Source organism: Salvelinus namaycush, chromosome 18 (assembly GCF_016432855.1).
Source record: "Salvelinus namaycush isolate Seneca chromosome 18, SaNama_1.0, whole genome shotgun sequence".
Classification (NCBI taxonomy): Eukaryota; Metazoa; Chordata; class Actinopteri; order Salmoniformes; family Salmonidae; genus Salvelinus; species Salvelinus namaycush.
This window is the reverse complement of record NC_052324.1, coordinates 5,547,040-5,567,284: the sequence shown is the minus strand read 5'-3', so window position 1 is coordinate 5,567,284 and position 20,245 is coordinate 5,547,040. Positions and strand designations below refer to the sequence as shown.

Here is a 20,245-nt window from a genome sequence, read left to right as displayed (position 1 = left end):
GGTAGATGGGTGAGACAAGCACATATTATAGCCATAGCAAGTAAGTCCTTACTCTCTTACCTCTAGTGGCAGACCAATCTGATGTTTGGTTGTGTGTTTTCCCTTGTAGCTTCGAGGTGAATGAGACCATGGGCGTGCTGAGCCTGGTGGCCTACAGGAGCGCAGGAACCTACGGAAACGTCTCGCTCGTCTTCTACGCTCAGAACCTGGAAGCTCAGCTGGGCCTGGACTACAACGTCACTCCATCGGTGAGGCCGTGCCCCTAACCCACTGAACCACCGATCAGTTCTTAATGAGTAGGGACAGGAGTTTTCCCTGACCATTTGTTCTGACCGGGGGAAAACTCTGGGCCCCACCAATGAGACTAAACACGCCTTGTCATTGTGAGTTCACACGTTTTGTTTGTTCTTTAGATGCTCCACTTTGCTGATGGGGAGAGGCATCAGTTTGTTGAGGTTCAGATCGTTGATGACGTCATCCCAGAGGGAGCTGAAAGGTTCCAGCTGATTTTGGCTAATCCATCGTCTGGGCTGGAGCTGGGAGACAATACCACAGGTAGGGTGTTCTGGAAGCCTGTAGCATCATGCATGTCCGCTACACATGTTTTGTATTGTATTTTATTGAAGGCCATGTTTGTGTAGTCTACGTACCTATGGTTTCACAGTCATTGTTGATTGGTTTCACAAGAATCGACAAGTGCCCTGGTGAAAACTGCTCTCCCTGTCTCCCCTGTCCCATGTCTCCGTAGCCATGGTGAGCATCTTGGCCAGCGACGACGGCCATGGTGTCATTTCCTTCAACAGCAGCCAGCACTTCCTGTTGAGGGAACCCACGTCGGTGTCCGGGCTGGGGGAGAGCGTGGCCACCCTGTACGTGGTGCGTGACCCACCCCAGGGCACCTTCGGTACCGTCAACGTCCAGTTCACCATCACAGATGCCAACGAAACGCTGGCCCAGGACGACCTCATGCCCTGGCAGGGCATTGTGGAGCTGGAGGACGGAGTCAGGTTCAAGGTGAAGGGGACCATGGACTTCAGTCAGGCTAGAAGATATACAGGAGAACTGATTGAATAGGTTGAAGATATATTGGAGGATTGAGAATAGATTGAATTGATGTATAGGCAAGGGCAAGAATCTTTTCTTGATGTGTTTCAGCCTATGAAGCCCTTCATATTCTCATTTTGACGTTCTCTGATGTGCTGACATTCTCTGACGTTCCTGCGTGATGTGATGTTCTAGACTCTGGAGATCTGGGCGGTTCTGGATGCTGAGCCCGAGGTGAACGAGACGTTCACGGTAACTCTGTCCAATCCAACGGGAGGGGCGCGGCTTGGAGAAACACTCCACACGCTCGTCACCGTGCTTCAGAACTCCGCCCCGCTGGGCCTCTTCCGCATCGCACCCTCCCTCAATAGGTGAGCATGTGATCACACACACATGCAAGCACACAAACGCACACATGCGTGCACACACATGCAAGTATGCATGCATGCACACGCACATGCACATGTAAGCACGCAAGCACACACACACACACACACACACACACACACACACACATGTACGTCTATCTCTGCAGGACTGGCAGCTCTGTGGTGGGGGAAGAGGGTGGTAGGACTGTGTTCTTGACCGTGTCCCGCAGTAACGGTCTAGAGGCAGCGGTCAGTGTGGAGTGGGAGACCCAGTCGGACACAGCCATTGCCATGGGTAAGACGGGCTAGAAACTCTGCTTCTGCACACACAGTTAATGTCATTATATCCACACTACACAATCCAGTGGCAATATCCGTTCCGAGTCTGTGTTCAGTTGTTTACCATGATATACAGTGATTGTACTAGTCTATTTTCAGAGGGGACTCTTCCAGTGATGGCAGTGTATCAGATCTTCTCAGAGACCCCCACCTCAGGCTGGTGTTCCCTGACTGATGGTGTCTCTCCTCTGGCCATGAGGTTGGACATGCCCTCCCCTGGCGGCTCCACCCAGACACATGCCACTCTGTACAGGTGGCAGGGGGTGTTGGTACCTATACAGGTAATCTAGTTCAAGTTCCGGATTTTTTTGCGGTCATAGACAATGAAATACATGGATATGGGGGGGGTATGGGGGGGGGGGGGGGGGGGGTGTTAGTTGTATCTTTCAGTCCTGGCGTGTGGAACAGAGAGTAGGTTGGTGCTGTCTATCACTTCTCTTCTACAGGCAGTTAACCAATCACAGAAAGGGGACTTGTAGAGAGAGATGTAATTCATCTAAACATTAGCCTCTGTGTAGAGTCAGAGATCAAAGGTCAAACTGCATCGGTGCAGAAGTTGAACTACATAGGAGGCAAAGAAGGAAGAAAGGGTAGGAGTGAACATGGGAAGGAAGACATAAACCACCAACCCATAATAGCTTTTAGGTAACTGCCTTATTTTGTGTTGCATCCACACATGCATAACTCAATATCATGATCATGATTGCAAATGTATGATCTCTCTCTCTCTCTGAATCTCTTGTGTTTTCAGTCGGTGAGGATCCAGGACCCTCGTATGTGTGTGGGCTTCTCTGTGAATGGCTCGTACAATGTAGCGATCACACACGGAGGCCGCGCTGACTCCCCTACCGTCAACCTCAGCCTGTTCAGAGTGCAGTCGGACCACAACCTTACACTGGTGAAGCCCCTCACTTCTTTGGCTTGACGGTTGTCGATTCATTTGGGGTCCTAATGATTTTTGTTTTCTACCTGTTAAGATGACGGAAGATCTACACGGTCACTGGCCTTATGTTCCTATGATACGTCACTCCTATGATACGTTCCTATGATACAGTCGCTCAATGGCAGTGGCATTATGTTGAGTATTGTATTCATTTCATTCAAATTCAACCCTTTTCCCCCTAGGAACAAACGTTGGCTGTTGAAGCTCTTGATGTCAAACACTTCTCCGTTGAAGGAAGAGACTACTTGATTGCCTCGAGCCAGGTGAGTTTGGGGGTTAACAGTACTACACAGGTGTCCTAGATCACGATACCCATATGCACACCACCACATTCCTATTGTCATTCAAACCAAAACGCCCAATGGATAGAGTCCACACCACCTGAAGTTGATTTCGACTAGCTAGTTAGCTAACTCCTCCTGTTTCTACCAGGTGTTTGTTCGGACTGGGAGTACCTTTGTTGTTCATCAGAGCCTGGAGCTTCAGGGTGTCCTCAGCGTGTCTCTGTTCTCCCACGGGACCAGTCTCTACCTGGCTGCCTGTGTGGGGAAAGAGACTGAGGACGGCTGTGTACTGTTCCAGTGGAGTCAAGGACACTTCCAGAACCCCAGGCCTCTGCCTGTCAGCAGCAGAGCTCAACAAGTGGAGTCCCTCACCATGGGAGCAGACGTTCTCCTGTTGGTCGTCACTGAAGGTGACCTCACGTGACCCCGTCTACGAACCATGCCCTTTGCCACCTCTGTATTTGTGTTTGCAATCAACAATCTTCTATGTTGACGTTTTGCTACGGTGCCATTTTGTTCTCACTCTGAAATGGCGCATGTGGTGCAGAGATGGTGTACTGCAGTTATGATACGTAAAGGCATAGTCAATGTGTCCCCGGTCTACTAAAGACAAAACATGATCTGTGTGCACCGATGGGAGGGAGAACGGCGCCAAAAGTCCTAATGTATATTGGAGCATGTATTTATGTATGTTTTGATGAAACACCACAGACCACAATCCACATAAGCGAAGTAGGTAGGCTCTATGCTGTGAGTTTACTGGAAGGCTCACTGTAGTAGGCCATAGGGAAACCACAGAAAGGCTCAGGGGGTGTAATTTATAGTAGTTGGGTGTGTCAGCATGGCCCTTGCTTAACATAACCGCCTCGTGAAAGAATAGAGTGCTAACATAAAGCTCTGTCTGTGTGTGTGTGCGTGCGTGTGTGTGTGTGTGTGTGTGCATGCGTGGGTGGGCGCGTTCATCCGTGTGTGTGTGTTCCTATCCTCAGGTTCCTCTCCCTCCTGTGAGGTGTTTGTATGGAGAGCCACGCAGCAGTTCCCTCAGCACAGCCAGTCTATCCCCCACCCTGGCCTGGGCTCTGCCCACCCCTTCACCCTACCCTCAGGGATCAGTGAGTACACACACGCGCACTGATGGTCAACTTTCTTCACATGGGTGAACTGAGAGACCCCTAAGTGTTATCATTCAATCAATACTATCAGAGTTACAACTGATTATGACGATCATGGCGATGACGATGGCGATGGTGATTATAATTATGACGACCTTGTTAATTCAAAGACACCTCCAAATCTTTAACATTTTGTAGTCTTATCAAATCAAATTGTATTGGTCACCTACACGTGTTTAGCAGATGTTATTGCGGGTGTAACGAAATGCTTGTGCTTCTAGTTCCGACAGTGCAGCAATATCTAACAAGTAATATCTAACAGTTTCACAAATCATCCCCTGTTTCCCCACTGAAGATGTGTCTCTCTGTTTCTCCCTCTGTGTCTCTCTCAGCCCATGTCCTGCTGGCGGGGAGGAATGGCTCAGCGCTGTACTCCTGGAGGTCTGACATCAGTCTGTTTGCCATGGTGCTCAGGTCTCCGTCAGCCTCTCACTTCCTCTCTCTACCTCTACCCTACTTCAACACCACCAAGAGCCTCATAGCAGCCACCAAGCCCTCAGGCTCAACCCTGTATGAGCTCACCACGGTCTCCAACCACTCTGACTTCATACCCAGGTACCTATGATGCCCCATTGTTCCCATGGCAACCCGTTACATTCTGACCAGAGGTATTGATCATTGGTTTGATCAAACTTTGTGCAAATTTTCATTTTGCGTTGTTTCGTTGTCACACAAGTGTGTTGTTGCTCCCCCTTCATTCTTCGTGGTTGTCTTCTCCGACCGTTGTCCGTTTGCTCTCTGCCGCCACACTCTCAGCTATGGCGAGTTGCGTTTCACACCCGGCGACCGGGAGTTGGAGATTGCGGTGAACATCATCGACGACGGTGCCCCGGAGGAAGAAGAACAGTTCCGTGTGGTCCTAAGAAATCCCAAGGGAGGGGCTGAGATTGGCTTTGGTGGTCAGATGATCGTGCTTATTCCAACCAATGACGACGCCCATGGAGTCATAGGCTTTGCACAGGTACCCTCCTCTGTTGCTTAACTGTGATTCACAGTGCATTTCAAATTAGGTTTTTGTCACTTTTTATAAATATATATGTGTTCATGTTTTTTTTTATCGGTTCCGATACATTTGAATGGTCAAATCTACATTATATTGCACACTGATGTTGCCTCTCTCCAGGGCTCTCTATCTGTGGAAGTGGAGGAGTTGGCGCGGAGCAACCCTATCTCTCTGAGTGTTGAGAGGAGGAGAGGAACCTTCGGCAGACTGACCGTCCACTGGGCAGCCAACGGCAGTCTGGAAGACATCTTTCCCACGTCAGGAGTGGTGAGGCTCTCTCTCTCTCACAGGATTATCTCTTTCACTGTTAACTTTGAGGAAAATGTAGACGTAGAGAAATAGAAGAAATACAGAACAACTTACTGATGTGAATTTTCCAAATTTAGTTGATTAGTTCATTGGTTGTGAATTGACTTCCTGGATTGGCTAAGCTACAGAGGAACTGACATCATCCACCGTCAACTGTTTACGATCTCAGGTGACGTTTTCTGAGGGCCAGGTGATGGCTACCATCTCTTTGACCGTGGTAGCAGACAGCTTTCCTGAGTTGAGGGAGAGGGTCACCCTTACCCTTTTGGATGTCACCACAGTGGGCCTAGACCAGCTCTCCAGGGGCGCGCTGATTGACCCACAGAGGGCACAGGCCCTCCTCACCATCCTGCCCAACGGTTCGCCCTATGGGGTGATAGGCTGGCACCTGGACTCCCAGTACCTCCACACACAGGAGCCCCAGAGTAAGAGGCCAGCTGTTTGGATTGACTTTAAATATATATGTATTTATACAGGAAAAAAATATGTGAGATTGTGTATAGTTAAGAACGATACATATGCAATTATCTTACACATCAAGAACAAAAAAAAGCCATATTTGAACCATGTCCATTTTTAAAGCTACTAAAGTGTATGGTAGGTTGTCATGAGTGGTCACAACTTGATTTGACAGGAGCTATGACATTGGTAGGACTCATTATCCAAATTGTTTCTGTCCTTGCACAGGTTGTAAGGTTTATGTTTTTTTATTTTTTATTTTACTAGGCAAGTCAGTTAAGAACAAATTCTTATTTTCAATGACAGCCTAGGAACAGTGGGTTAACTGCCTTGTTCAGGGGCAGAACGACAGATGGTTTACCTTGTCAGCTCGGGGATTTGATCTCGCAACCTTTCGGTTACTAGTCCAACGCTCTAACCACTAGGCTACCTATGTGTGTTGTCTGACGCTCCTTGTCCGTGTTTGCCTCTGCTTTCACCTCAGAGAGTCCCGCTAATGTCACCCTCACCATTGTGAGAGAGCAGGGAGTGTCTGGGGAGGTGGCGGTCCACTACCAGACCAGACCGGCCCTGTCCCAGCCCCCCTCCAACCAGGCCAGCACCCCACAGGACTACACATCCCGGGAGGACACCGTCATCATGAAGGAACATGCCACCATGGCTCTCGTCACCATCACCATCCTACCAGTACGAAAATAATAGAATATGACTTTATCGACAAACAATCACCAGGTGTCCTCCTGGGACGCCTGAGGACAGTACAGTAGAATCCTCTCTACTTTCCCCTCTTTTCCTCTCCTCTTCTCTCCTCTCTTTACTTAGCCTCCCCTCTCCAACCCAAGCAGTGTGGATTTAGATTGGTTCAGCAAACAGCTGGGCTTTCTGCCTGTTCTGGGTGCTTTCTGCCTACAGCTAAGACCCATACCAGGCCTAAAACCACCAGTGCTGGGCCTGCCACCAAGGAAACCCACTACTTATCTCCCGTCACCCCAGAATAGATCCGTTCCCAGTAAATTGCAGTGCTGAGTCGCTATTTTAACCTCCACTAATGGTAGCTATTATTGTGTTTTGTTTAGACTGAGAGGAGCATGAAAACAAGGCCTTGATTTCAATGTGCTCACAAACTGCCAGCATTTATTAAGGTGATTTTTGAGAGTAACGTTGCTTCAGAAGTGGAACAACGACAAGCTTAGGAGTTCATTTCTGTGGGTTGAGTGTTAAAAATGGTTTCCCTTCTTCCTGATTTAGCATTTACCCTGATCCCACAGTGTTGCCCAGTTCAGGTCCTCAGGGCTGTGTGTGTGTGTGTGTGTGTGTGTGTGTGTGTGTGTGTGTGTGTGTGTGTGTGTGTGTGTGTGTGTGTGTGTGTGTGTGTGTGTGTGTGTGTGTGTGTGTGTGTGTGTGTGTGTGTGTGTGTGTGTGTGTGTGTGTGTGTGTGTGTGTGTGTGCATATCCCCAGGACGAGGCTCCAGAGCTGGCTGAGAGTTTCCTGGTGAATATCACAGGTGTGGAGCTGGTGGGGGGGTTGACAGGGGCCGGCCAGCCCAGTGTGAAGAGGCCTGGCATGGAGGTGGCTGTGGTCACTATCCAGGAGAACGACGACCCACGGGGGGTCCTGCAGTTCAGCGTCTCACAGGTCGACCACAAAAAAAGCATCACACTACTCCCTCTGCTCATACGTTAGGAATACTGCTGAAGTCTAACACTCCATTCTTTTGTATAGTGTCTCACAACACACTACAACAGTAACTACTGTACGTGATGCTAAAGTTTAGAGACTATCTGAAAACTCTATCCAAAGAATGAATAAATGCAAACAGGTATTTTAATCCTATTCAAGTATTAATGCTTCAACTCTGTTTCTGTATCGGCTTCTTAGGAAGAGTCCGGAGGGGTACTGGCCTATGAGGTGCCCCCGCCCGGGAACCTCCTCCGCCTACCTGTGGTGCGATTGGCTGGCAGGACTGGGAGAGTGGTGGTGTACTGGGAGGCTCGGACAATCACTGCCAGCCTCGATGACTTCATTCCTGCTTCTGGGAATATCACCTTTCAAGATGGCCAGGTAAAGTGATTATAACTAGGGCCAGAGAGTTTCTCCGGTTAGGTTACGTAGTTAGTTAAGTTAGGTCACCTCACTATGATCCACTTGGTCTAGTTGAGCTTCTATGAAGGATCAGAGGCGTGTACTCCTCAGGTTAAAAAAACTCTGGTTCTGTTTGCAGGGTGAAGCCTTTATTGACATCAGTATCGTGGATGACACGGAGGTGGAGTCTGCAGAGCGCTTCGGTGTGACTCTGATGCGTGTGATTGGTGGAGCCAGACTGGGGGAGGGGACCTCTGTGACCGTCACCATCCCCCCCAACGATTCACCGCTGGGCCGTTTTGGCTTCCAAGAGCAGACTGTGAGATACCCGACATATTTCCGTACAGGGGATGAATACAGTTATCTTACTCAATCAAATACAACTTTATTCTAAACCATTATTATGCTAAACAAACGAATCTCCTTTCAGGTCACTATCAGCGAGCCAGCATTCACTAGTGACCCAGCTGCCATGGCAATGCTAACAGTGTTGCGCAGTGCGGGAGGAGAGGGGGCGGTGACACTGGTGTGGCGGCTGGAGGACGTGGCCCGGGATGACCTTTCACCTCTCAACGGAACACTGGTCTTCAGTGTGGTCAGTAGGGGGTGGGGCTAGGGTGGCCAAAGGGGAAGATGGTAGTAAGTCAGTTGACGGTGTTTTGCTCTGCTTGGTAATACTTGATGCTAAATGTACAGTCGTTTGTTGAAAAGACACTGATGTGAGACTTTGTGAACCTCAGACAGAGTTGAGGAAAACGTTGGTGATCCGGGCTCTGGCTGACACTGTGTTGGAGGGAGACGAGAACTTCACTGTCCAGCTCCTGGCTGCGGAGAGTGGTGCTGTCATCGACCCCATTAACGGTCAGTATCTTTGGGCTGCCTCACATACAGTCTCTGGTCTATGGAGAGGAGAGGAATGCATTTTCCTCTGGAAGCTGATCTGAGGTCAGTTTGTCATTTTCAATCCTAATGGTTACAGTTAGGATTGGCAGGAGAGTAAGCTGGTCCTAGATGTGCCCCTAGAGGCAACTTCTAACTGGGGTGTGTTTAAGGAGCTCCAGTGGAGGGCATTAGACTGAACTGTGTCCCCTGGGTTGGTGTGTGTCTTCAGGGGTGGCCACCATCACCATCCAGGGAGACCGTGCAGCCCTGGGAACGGTGGGCATCGCTGAGGCCTCCAGGAATGTCCTGATAGGAGAACCTCAGGGAAACTATAATGGGACTGCTTTGATCAGGTACAGTTCGCGAAATTTCCTTTCGTAAGATAGCCGGGGGGCAAAGTCATTCATATTCATGAGTTACGTTGGGTGATTAGTTGATCCTCCTGGGGCGTGTGATGTTACACAGATGCACTTTTACCTTTCCAGAAACTGTCTGTTCCTTGATATGATCAAGTTGACCCAACTGTATTAAAGAATAAGAAATCCATGATTAGTTGGCTAGTAGTGGCTACTGCCACTAACTAAATTTCAGTGATTTAGCTAGCCTCCTAAATTTAGTAGTCAGTGGATAAACTCATAGTTAGTTTAACATATTTGTCTGAAATCGAACTAGTTGCCAGTTATTGTTGCCCATGGTGTTATCATGTCTAACCAGTTGGCTAATGTAGCCCATGAGCTCCTGGGTCTAGCTAGTGGCGTCGTTTGGCGTCCACAATGTTCTAACTGTTAGCTAACTACAGTAGTTGGCTACTGCCTGGCATGTGTGAGCCAACATGTTAGCGACACTATACAGTGCATTCGGAAAGTATTCAGACCCCTTGACTTTTTCCACATTTTGCTACGTTACAGCCTTATTCAAAAATAATAAATAAATTTAAAAAATCCTCATCAATCTACACACAATACCCCATAAAGACAAAGCAAAAACAGTCTGTTAAGAATTTTTTTGCTAATTAAACAAATAAATAAAACTGAAATTTCACATTTACATAAGTATTCAGACCCTTTACTCAGTACTTTGCTGAAGCACCTTAGGCAGTGATTACAGTCTCGAGTCTTCTTAGGCATGACGCTACAAACTTGGCTTACCTGTATTTGGGGAGTTTCTCATATTCTTCTCTGCAGATCCTCTCAAGCTCTGTCAGGTTGGATGGGGAGCGTTGCTGCACAGCTATTTTCAGGTCTCTCCAGAGATGTTTGATCGGGTTCAAGTCCAGGCTCTGGATGGGCCACTCAAGGACCTTCAGAGACTTGTCCCGAAGCAACTCCTACGTTGTCTTGGCTGTGTGCTTAGGGTCGTTGTCCTGTTGGAAGGTGAACCTTATGCCCAGTCTTAGGTTCTGAGTGCCCTGGAGCAGGTTTTCATCAAGGATATCTGTACTTTGCTCCGTTCATCTTTCCCTCAATCCTGACTTGTCTCCCACTCCCTGCCGCTGAAAAACATCCCCACAGCATGATTCTGCCACCACCATGCTTCACGTTTCCTCCAGACGTGATGCTTGGCTTTCAGGCTAAAGAGCTCAATCTTGGTATCATCAGACCAAAGAATGGTCTGACAGTCCTTTAGGTGCCTTTTGACAAACTCCAAGCGGGCTGTCATGCGCCTTTTACTGAGGAGTGGCTTTCGTCTGGCCACTCTAACAATAAGGCCTGATTGGTGGAGTGCTGCAGAGATGGTTGTCCTTCTGGAAGGTTCTCCCATCTCCACAGAGGAACTCTGGAGCTCTGTCAGAGTGACCACCGGGTTCTTGGTCACCTCCCTGACCAAGGCCCTTCTCCCCTGATTGCTCAGTTTGGCCGGGCGGCCAGCTCTAGGCAGAGTCTTGGTGGTTCCAAACTTCTTCCATTTAAGAATCATGGAGACCACTGTGTTCTTGGGGACCTTCGATGCTGCAGATATTTTTTGGTATCCTTCTCCAGATCTGTGCCTCAACACAATCCTGTCTTGGAGCTCTATGGACAATTCCTTCGACATCATGGCTTGGTTTTTGCTCTGACATGCACTGTCAACTGTGGAACCTTATATAGACAGGTGTGTGCCTTTCCAAATCATTTCCAATAAATTTAATTTACCACAGGTAGACTCCAATCAAGTTGTAGAAACGTCTGAAGGATGGTCAATGGAAACAGGATGCACCTGAGCTCAATTTCGAGTTTCATAGCAAAGGGTCTGAATACTTATGTAAATAAGGTATTTCTGTTTTTTTATTTGTAATAAATGTGCAAACATTTCTAAAAACCTGTTTTATCTTTGTCATTATGGGGTATGGTGTGTAGATTGATGAGGATTTTTTTTTATTTAATCCATTTTAGAATAAAGCTGTAACGTAACAAAATGTGGAAAAGGACAAGGGGTCTGAATACTTCCCGAATGCACTGTATATGCAAAAGTATGTGGACACCATTTCAAATTAGTGGATTTGGCTATTTCAGCCACACCTATTGCTGACAGGTGTATAAAATCGAGCACAGAGCCATGCAATCTCAATAGACAAACATTGGCAGTAGAATGGCCTTACTGAAGAGCTCAGTGACTTTCAACGTGGCACCGTCATAGGATGCCACCTTTCCAACAAGTCAGTTCGCCAATTATTTTCCCTGCTAGAGCTGCCCCGGTCAACAGTAAGTGCTGTTATTGTGAAGTGGAAACGTCTAGGAGCAACAACGGCACAGCCGTGAAGTGGTAGGCCACACAAGCTCATAGAACGGGACCGCCAAGTGCTGAAGTGAGTAGCGCGTATAAATCGTCTCTCCTCGGTTGCAACACTCACTACTGAGTTCCAAACTGCCTCTGGAAGCAACGTCAGCACAAGAACTGTTCGTCGGGAGCTTCATGAAGTAGGTTTCCATGGCCGAGCAGCCTCACACAAGCCTAAGTTCACCATGCGCAGTGCCAAGCGTTGGCGGAGTGGTGTGAAGCTCGCTGCCATTGGAATCTGGACTTCACCATCTGGAAGTCCGACGGACGAATCTGGGTTTGGCGGATGCCAGGAGAACGCTACCTGCCCCAATGCATAGTGCCAACTATAAAGTTTGGTGGAGGAGGAATAATGGTCTGGGGCTCTTTTTCATTGTTCGGGCTAGGCCCTTAGTTCCAGTGAAAGGAAATCTTAACGCTACAGCATACAATGACATTCTAGTCGATTCTCTGCTTACAACTTTGTGGCAATGCCCCCTGTGCACAAAGTGAGATCCATACAGAAATGGTTTGTCGAGATCGGTGTGGAAGAACTTGACTGGCCTGCACAGAACCCTGACCTCAACCCCTTTGAACACCTTTGGGATGAATTTGAACGCTGATTACGAGCCTGGCCTTATCGCCCAACATCAGTGCCTGACCTCACTAATGCTCTTGTGGCTGAATGGAAGCAAGTCCCCGCAGCAATGTTCCAAAATCTAGTGGAAAGCCTTCCCAGAAGAGTGGAGGCTGTTATAGCAGCAAATGGAGGACCAACTTTATATTAATGCCCATGATTTTGTAATGAGATGTTCGATGAGCAGGTGTCCACATGCATTTGTTCATGTAGTGTAGCTACGTTACAGTCATTAGCTATCCTTCTAAATGCATTGGTCACTGCGTTGCTAGCTGAGCTGTTTATAAGAAAACGTCTGAGGTGACTCAAACCCTGTAGCTAGCTAACAAGCCCTCCTCTGCGACAAAGTTAGGGTGTGGGAATATTAGATACGTCTTTTGATTTTAAGATAAATGTCATTGAAGTTTGTGGTTGCTACTGGTTTTAACGTTGTCACTAATTACCACAGCTACAAGGTCAAGTTTTTGATCCAAGGGTTGTGTTTCGGTAAGGGCTCGGAGTGATGTCACGTCCCAATAAGGCTCAACCAATCATGCGATGGATAATAATGACTTTGCCTCAGTTACACACACATATCATTGCTAAGTGGGAAGTCTCTTTGTAAAGCACACATGGGACAGATTGCAATATTGCTTGTTGTGCTTTTGAGAAAAGCATACTCTTATTTTGGCTGATGAGAGGTCAATGAAATATATGTTGTGTGTGTGTGTGTGTGTGTGTGTACTGCATGGTTGTGTGTGTACTGCATGGTTGTGTGGGGGGGTTGTAGCCTGGTACGAGGCCCAGGCATCTTCGGAGAGATCCAGGTCTACTGGAACATCACTCCCGCTGTGGCCTCTGAGTTTGAGGAGCTGTCTGGTGTGGTGACCATGCGAGACAGACAGTCTGCAGCCACCATCCGCCTTAAGGTATGACAACCACATTCAACACAGATGCAGTCTGTCTTTGACCATGGAACGATATTCATCACGAGGATCTTACCTTAACATACGGCGTCTTATCGTACCTCATCCTAATATGAAGTGAAAATGGATGCAACATGAATCATCCCCAATGCAACTGTGAAACGTAACACTCGTGTTAAGTGATGTAGCCTGTCGGCCATTCATTTGAAACGGTATCCTAGTGTGGATGTTGGGACAGAGGCTGAAGGTAGTGGTGTTTGCTGCTGTTGTTGTTGTTTCAGGCGCTGGATGATGACATGGCGGAGGAGCGCCGTGTGTACCAGCTGACCCTGACCTCAGTCACGCCAGGGGCGGAGATCAGCCCCTCGGCCCAGCGGGCCACAGTCACCATGGCAGCTAGTGACCTCCCCTACGGCCTGTTCTCCTTCCCCCAGGGCCTCGCCGGGGCCTCTGAGGAGGAGGGCAAGGTGAGAGAGCCAAGGCAGTCCCAGGCCATGATCAAAAACGTCCACAGTGTTGAAATGCATTAGAGGACATCTACATGACTATTGCTGACCTATCAGAGCCTGAGAACAGTCTGACCTGCCCTATCCGAGGGAGAGTGGTTAAGGGAGGGAGGGATTAGGGAGGGTGATTAAGGGAGTGGCATGAAAGTCATTTGGCTTACTATGATGCATCCATGACAAATTGCCATTCAGTTGATGATATGGCCGCCTGCTTTTTCCCCTACCCCCCACCCTCCTCTCCCTTCTCTTCTCCGTCAGGTCAATGTGACAGTGGTGCGATCCATGGGCACGTTTGGGAGTGTGTGGGTGACCTACCAGACAGCAGGCAGTGTAGCGGTCAGTGGAGAGGACTTCACTGAAGCCTCGGGGCGCCTGCTTTTCAGCCCAGGCCAGACCACGCGTGGTGTCACATTGAGTATCCATGACGACGACCTCCCAGAGGGGCCTGAGGAGTTCTACCTCAACATCATCACCGTAGAGCTCCTCAACGACAGGTAGGTGGATCCTAGACACGAATCTAGAGTCAGCTCATTGTTTTCTCCCCCCAGTTAAGATTAGAAGTGTTGGGGAGGGAAAGCTGATCCGAGATCTGTTCCTAAGGGCAACTTCCACCGTGAGCTGTTGGTGTGCGGTTTTGGGTGTGTGAGTGGGAGGAGAATCTCAACCTTGGTCCATGATTTAATGACCTCTGTCACCCTCCTGTGAACTTCACTGTAAGAGTGGAAGGTGTTGGTCTCTGGGGTGGGAGGGGTGTGAGCAGTGGTGTCATGGAGGGTAAACGCACGTAAACCCTGTCTACCTACCTTTTGCAGAAAAAATGCATTGAAAGTTTAGAGAGTGCTACTTTATTCACTGCGAACTGCACTCAGCGTTAACCCACCTCATTTTTTTTTGACTGGGTGTGAGGTGGGGTGGTGTTGTCTCTGACCTCTGTCGCCCTCCTGTGGTCAGTACTGTGGACTTCAGCGTGATGGAGCACGGCCTGCAGCGAGACCAGCCTCCAGCCGTCGGCAACATCTCGTCCATCAGGATCGTCATCCAGAAGAGTGACAACGCTGAGGGTGTTCTGGAGTTCCTCCCTGACTATGTCAACATCACAGGTCAGTCTCTAAGCCTCTGACACGTTGACACTCTTCAACATAGCTACTGGAAGATAAGGCATCACTTTAGGAAATGTCATCTCATCCTGTTAATATGCCATGGATATGCATAAGAGAGGGATTCTGAGAGTGGTGATTGGATGAATGCAATATGTAAGGAGTACTACAGTACTTGCAGTATTACATTCTACTTAAGGGACTGAATTCAGGAAGGTGAGCTTATGTCAAATGTTCAAGATTGTATTTTTATAAATAAAATAAAAAGCCAGACTCAGAGCTTCAAAGTGGTATATAATACACTGCAGTTGGGGGAAACATGGGAAAGTTATGCTTCTTTGAGACACTTGTTATTCCACTTTGGAGACAAGTAGGAGAAAAATGACGTTCACACCCTCTTAAGCCTTAGACACACCCATCTCTTTAATAATTCAAATATAAATGCATGAGTCAACATGGATTGTCCTTCAGAAAGTAGTCTCCCTATTATTCTCCTCCATTATCTCAGTCAATCATGGATCCTGCCTTTCTTTCTAAAGCTCAAAGCTTTCTCCTTGGCTATAGGCTCATAATTATTTCGTTTTATTCATATTTACCAGTGGAGGTTCCTCAGAGGAGGAAGGGTAGGACCATCCTTCTCAGTGAATTTCATAAAAATAAAAATATTGAAACATTTAAAAAGTGATACTTTATAGATGAAACTATACTAAATATATTCCATGTCACCAAATAATTGATTACAACACACTATTTTGCAATGAAGGTCTACAGTAGCCTCAGCAATGCTCTGTAGGGTAGCACCATGGTGTAACCGGAGGAAAGGTAGCTTCTGTCCTCCTCTGGGTACATTAACTTCAATACAAACCTAGGAGGCTCTTTGTTCTCACCCCCTTCCATAGACTTACACAGTAATTATGACAACTTCCTGTGGACGTCCTCCAACCTATCAAAGCTTTTGCAGCATGAACTGACATGTTGTCCGCCCAATCAAAGGATCAAAGAAGGAATCTAGTACTGAAAGCATAAGGTACAGCTAGCTAGCACTGCAGTGCATAAAATGTGGTGAGTAGTTGACTGAAAGAGAGAGAAAGACAATTAAGGAGAAGCAAGAGAGACAGCGCTATATTAGGTTAACTTTCACTGAATGCAGCTAGCTAGTTTAGCCTACTCCAACACCTGGCTCCAACAGAGAGGGGTTCTGTTAGCTAGCTGGCTATGACTATCCAACACGGGAACTCTTCCAAGTCAAGGTAAGCTTTTGGTTTTATTAATTTATTGCCACTGGGGCCCGCCGGTGTAACTGCTGAAACTGCTTTCTGACTGTACTCTGAAATGCATGATTGTGGCGGGTTTACTAACATGTTAGTCCTAGCTACAGTATGTTGACTGAGTTGACAACGATGTAGGCTGTGCATAGCGGTTAGCAGTCATGATATGAAGGTTTGGCTTGGAAAGGTTTTTTCGCCTGGTTACAGACAGCTGATGTGTCGTTCACTGAAGTCCACAAGTGAAGGGAAAAGGTGAGAGGAGGAGAGCGCGTAGATAGTTGAGAGAAGAAATTATATACAAGGAGCAAAGTGATCGTGTTGTTTTATATGGCTGCTTAGGAAAGTGAACTATGTTTGCGTGTGATCAGGGGTGTATTCATTACGCCGATTCTGTTGAAAAACGTTTCTTATACTGAAGCAAACGAAACAAAACGGGGATAAACATACCTGAATTTGTCCAATAGAAACTCTCATTTGCAAATGATTACACTCTACATCAGCTAGATGCAAGCTAGGCAGTATTGAATATGCCACTGTCTGCCTCCTAGATTACTCAAAATTCTCTTGACCTGTGCAGCTACATTGGAAACATTCATTCAGCGACCTCATGATGGGTACAGGCAAAATTAGAAAAACCATGTAATAGCCGAAAACTATCGATGTTACATTGAGCTGGGTGAATGGAATATGAATGACAGCATTTTTTTTTTACACCATTTCTACACAGTTTAAAAACTCTAAAATGCAATTTGGAGAAAAGCAAAAACAATCTAAATTGACTCCTGCCATTATCACCATGGGGCTGTAGCGTCATTAGTCTCAGACGATAGGGGTCTTAACATTCTATAAACATGTCATACAGCAATTAGATTTCAGTACCTTAATATTAAATTGTTGGTGTTGAGCAAGGGTATGACGACTGCCATACTCTTGAAAAAGATAAGGAGAGCCGCACACTCTAGGGGCTCAGATGCAATAATTTAATAACCAACGTTTTGACAGCCAAGCTGTCGTCATCAGTCTCTTTTTCTTTCTGCTAACCAGTCATTTGCCTAAAAATGTGTGCATTTCTTCCACCTCTAGCACTAACACACTTGATTCAACTACTCAACTCATCATTAAGCCTTTGATTTGAATCAGGTGTGTTACCAGGATTGAGAAACACTGTCCTATATAGTGCACTACTTTTGACCAGAGCCCCATAGGTGCCATTCCTCTTCTCTCCTTTCTGTTATTTCCAGTGGAGGAGGACGTGGGCAGTGTGTCTATCCCGGTGGTGAGGAGGGTGGGTTCCTACGGCCTGGTCACAGCAGAGTACATATCCAGGGGCCTGACGGCCAGCCCAGGCCTGGACTACAGCCTGTCCAATGGCTTGCTCACTTTCCTCCACGGCCACAACACCAGTCACATCAACGTGACCATCATAGATGACCAGGACAGGTGAGTCAGTCTGTCTGTCTGTCTGATCACCCAGGCCTGCTACACTGCAAATCACCTACAGTACCAGTCAAAAGTTTGGACACATCTACTCATTCAAATCAAATCAAATGTTATTTGTCACATGTGCCGAATACAAGCAGGTGTAGGCCTTACAGTGAAATGCTTACTTACAAGCCCTGAACCAACAATGCAGTTTTAAGGAAAATAAGTGTACGTTTAATAAAATTATAATAACAAATAATTAAAGACCAGCAGTAAAATAACAGTAGCGAGGCTATATACAGTTGAAGTCGGAAGTTTACATACACTTAGGTTGGAGTCATTAAAACTCGTTTTTCAACCACTCCACAAATTTCTTGTTAACAAACTATAGTTTTGGCAAGTCGGTTAGGACATCTACTTTGTGCATGACACAAGTAATTTTTCCAACAATTGTTTACAGACAGATTATTTCACTTATAATTCATTGTATCACAATTCCAGTGGGTCAGAAGTTTACATACACGAAGTTGACTGTGCCTTTAAACAGCTTGGAAAATTCCAGAAAATGATGCCATGGCTTTAGAAGCTTCTGATAGTCTAATTGACATCATTTGAGTCAATTGGAGATGTACCTGTGGATGTAGACCTCCACAAGTCTGCTTCATTCTTGGGAGCAATTTCCAAACGCCTCAAGGTACCACGTTCATCTGTACAAACAATAGTACGCAACTTTAAACACCATGAGACCATGCAGCCGTCATACCGCTCAGGAAGGAGACCCGTTCTGTCTCCTAGAGATGAACGTAGTTTGGTGCGAAAAGTGCAAATCAATCCCAGAACAACAGCAAAGGACCTTGTGAAGATGCTGGAGGAAACAGGTACAAAAGTATCTATATCCACAGTAAAACGAGTCCTATATCGACATAACCTGAAAGGCTGCGCAGAAGCCACTGCTCCAAAACCCCCATAAAACAGCCAGACTACGGTTTGCAACTGCACATGGGGACAAAGATCATACTTTTTGGAGAAATGTCCCTTGGTCTGATGAAACAAAAATAGAACTGTTTGGCCATAATGACCATCGTTATGTTTGGAAGAAAAGGGGGGAGGTTTGCAAGCCGAAGAACACCATCCCAACCATGAAGCACGGGGGTGGCAGCATCATGTTGTGGGGGTGCTTTGCTGCAGGAGGGACTGATGCACTTCACAAAATAGATGGCTTCATGAGGTAGCAAAATTATGTGGATATATTGAAGCAACATCTCAAGACATCAGTCAGGAAGTTAAAGCTTGGTCGCAAATGGACAATGACCAAGCATACTTCCAAAGTTGTGGCAAAATGGCTTAAGGACAACAAAGTCAAGGTATTGGAGTGGCCATCACAAAACCCTGACCTCAATCCTACTTAAAATTTGTGGGCAGAACTGAAAAAGCGTGTGCGAGCAAGGAGGCCGACAAACCTGACTTAGTTACACCAGCTGTCAGGAGGAATGGGCCAAAATTCACCCAATATATTGTGGGAAGCTTGTGGAAGGCTACCTGAACGTTTGACCCAAGTTAAACAATTTAAAGGCAATGCTACCACATACTAACTGGGTGTATGTAAACTTCTGACCCACTGGGAATGTGATGAAAGAAATAAAAGCTGAAATAAATCATTCTCTATTATTCTGACATTTCACATTCTTAAAATAAAGTGGTGATCCTAACTGACCTAAGACAGGGAAGTTTTACTGGGATTACATGTCAGGAATGGTGAAAAACTGAGTTTAAATGTATTTGGCTAATGTGTATGTAAACTTCCGACTTCACCTGTCCACAGAGTCAATGTGCGTGGGCACAGGTTAGTCGAGGTAATTGAGATGTGTTGTTACCTACCTCTACCACCCGGATAAAAATCAGTGCGTGATGACGTAGTGCACACAAAATGTCATTTTTCGTTTAAGTTTTCATGTACCAAATTAAAATCTACATTTCAATGTGTTTCCATTGCATTTTCAACTCTATCGATAGTTTTGTCACAAACTTTTGCGTTAAATAACAAATGTGCCTACTCTGGTCGTGGCTCCTGCGCTCTAGCCAACAGCTCGCAGATACAGAGCGGGTAGGCTGTGCGGGTTGGCTAGTCAACATGATGAGATTGTTATGGATAAGTGAGAGAAAATGTTTACTTGTCAAATGGCAGTCAAGCATCGATCATCATGTCACCAGAAAAAGAGCATCGATAGTTATTGGAAAGGAGCATCAAGATCAACGTGTACTTTCACCACCCTGTGAAGTTCATCGTAACTTATTTCATCTGTAGCCTAATAAACTGCATGCTTTCCCCTAGTTGTAGTGGGAGGAGAACACAACATGACATCGTGTGACTCCAAGTTTCTTCGATATGATGGTTATTATATAAATACTTGCGCATAAAGACGTTTCCACCGCCATTTCTCGCATAATTCATTTTACCGACGCAAAAAGATCCCGCCATGTCGAACGAACAAATGATTTGTTGGCATTCATACAATTGTACAGAAACGTCCTGTTTCCATCACAGCTGTTGTGATTTTTTTTGTTATACGGTAGGACTTTACTAACATAAATAGTGTGGATGGAAACTTGCTTATCGAGGCGTTATTACAGTGTCACCTTTTTGATCTGGATGCCCTGTCTTTAGTCAGCTGTTCTACAACACAACATTCCAAAACTCTTTAGTTTTGACTCATCTCGTCTCTCCTTATGTGTCTGCTGTTGTATTTGAACCGGGCTTAAGAGTTTCTATAAAGAAATGTATCTGAAC

General features: G+C 46.5%; 1 protein-coding gene across 1 annotated transcript in view; it reads left to right on the top strand.

Annotated features, from left to right (window-relative positions):
* The window catches only part of adgrv1 (adhesion G protein-coupled receptor V1), a 171,100-nt gene that overhangs the window by 44,462 nt on the left and 106,393 nt on the right, over positions 1 to 20,245 (top strand). Inside the window, exons 40-65 of the mRNA XM_039013161.1 lie at positions 110 to 248; positions 414 to 555; positions 749 to 1,014; positions 1,240 to 1,415; positions 1,580 to 1,707; positions 1,851 to 2,032; positions 2,503 to 2,649; positions 2,877 to 2,957; positions 3,127 to 3,388; positions 3,968 to 4,090; positions 4,483 to 4,705; positions 4,907 to 5,111; positions 5,274 to 5,420; positions 5,632 to 5,887; positions 6,406 to 6,608; positions 7,381 to 7,557; positions 7,801 to 7,983; positions 8,144 to 8,323; positions 8,435 to 8,599; positions 8,745 to 8,865; positions 9,116 to 9,239; positions 13,029 to 13,167; positions 13,446 to 13,631; positions 13,929 to 14,164; positions 14,622 to 14,770; positions 17,277 to 17,475. Of these exons, the coding sequence (XP_038869089.1) occupies positions 110 to 248; positions 414 to 555; positions 749 to 1,014; positions 1,240 to 1,415; positions 1,580 to 1,707; positions 1,851 to 2,032; positions 2,503 to 2,649; positions 2,877 to 2,957; positions 3,127 to 3,388; positions 3,968 to 4,090; positions 4,483 to 4,705; positions 4,907 to 5,111; positions 5,274 to 5,420; positions 5,632 to 5,887; positions 6,406 to 6,608; positions 7,381 to 7,557; positions 7,801 to 7,983; positions 8,144 to 8,323; positions 8,435 to 8,599; positions 8,745 to 8,865; positions 9,116 to 9,239; positions 13,029 to 13,167; positions 13,446 to 13,631; positions 13,929 to 14,164; positions 14,622 to 14,770; positions 17,277 to 17,475 (4,539 nt within the window). The remainder of the gene's footprint in view (positions 1 to 109; positions 249 to 413; positions 556 to 748; positions 1,015 to 1,239; positions 1,416 to 1,579; positions 1,708 to 1,850; positions 2,033 to 2,502; positions 2,650 to 2,876; positions 2,958 to 3,126; positions 3,389 to 3,967; positions 4,091 to 4,482; positions 4,706 to 4,906; positions 5,112 to 5,273; positions 5,421 to 5,631; positions 5,888 to 6,405; positions 6,609 to 7,380; positions 7,558 to 7,800; positions 7,984 to 8,143; positions 8,324 to 8,434; positions 8,600 to 8,744; positions 8,866 to 9,115; positions 9,240 to 13,028; positions 13,168 to 13,445; positions 13,632 to 13,928; positions 14,165 to 14,621; positions 14,771 to 17,276; positions 17,476 to 20,245) is intronic.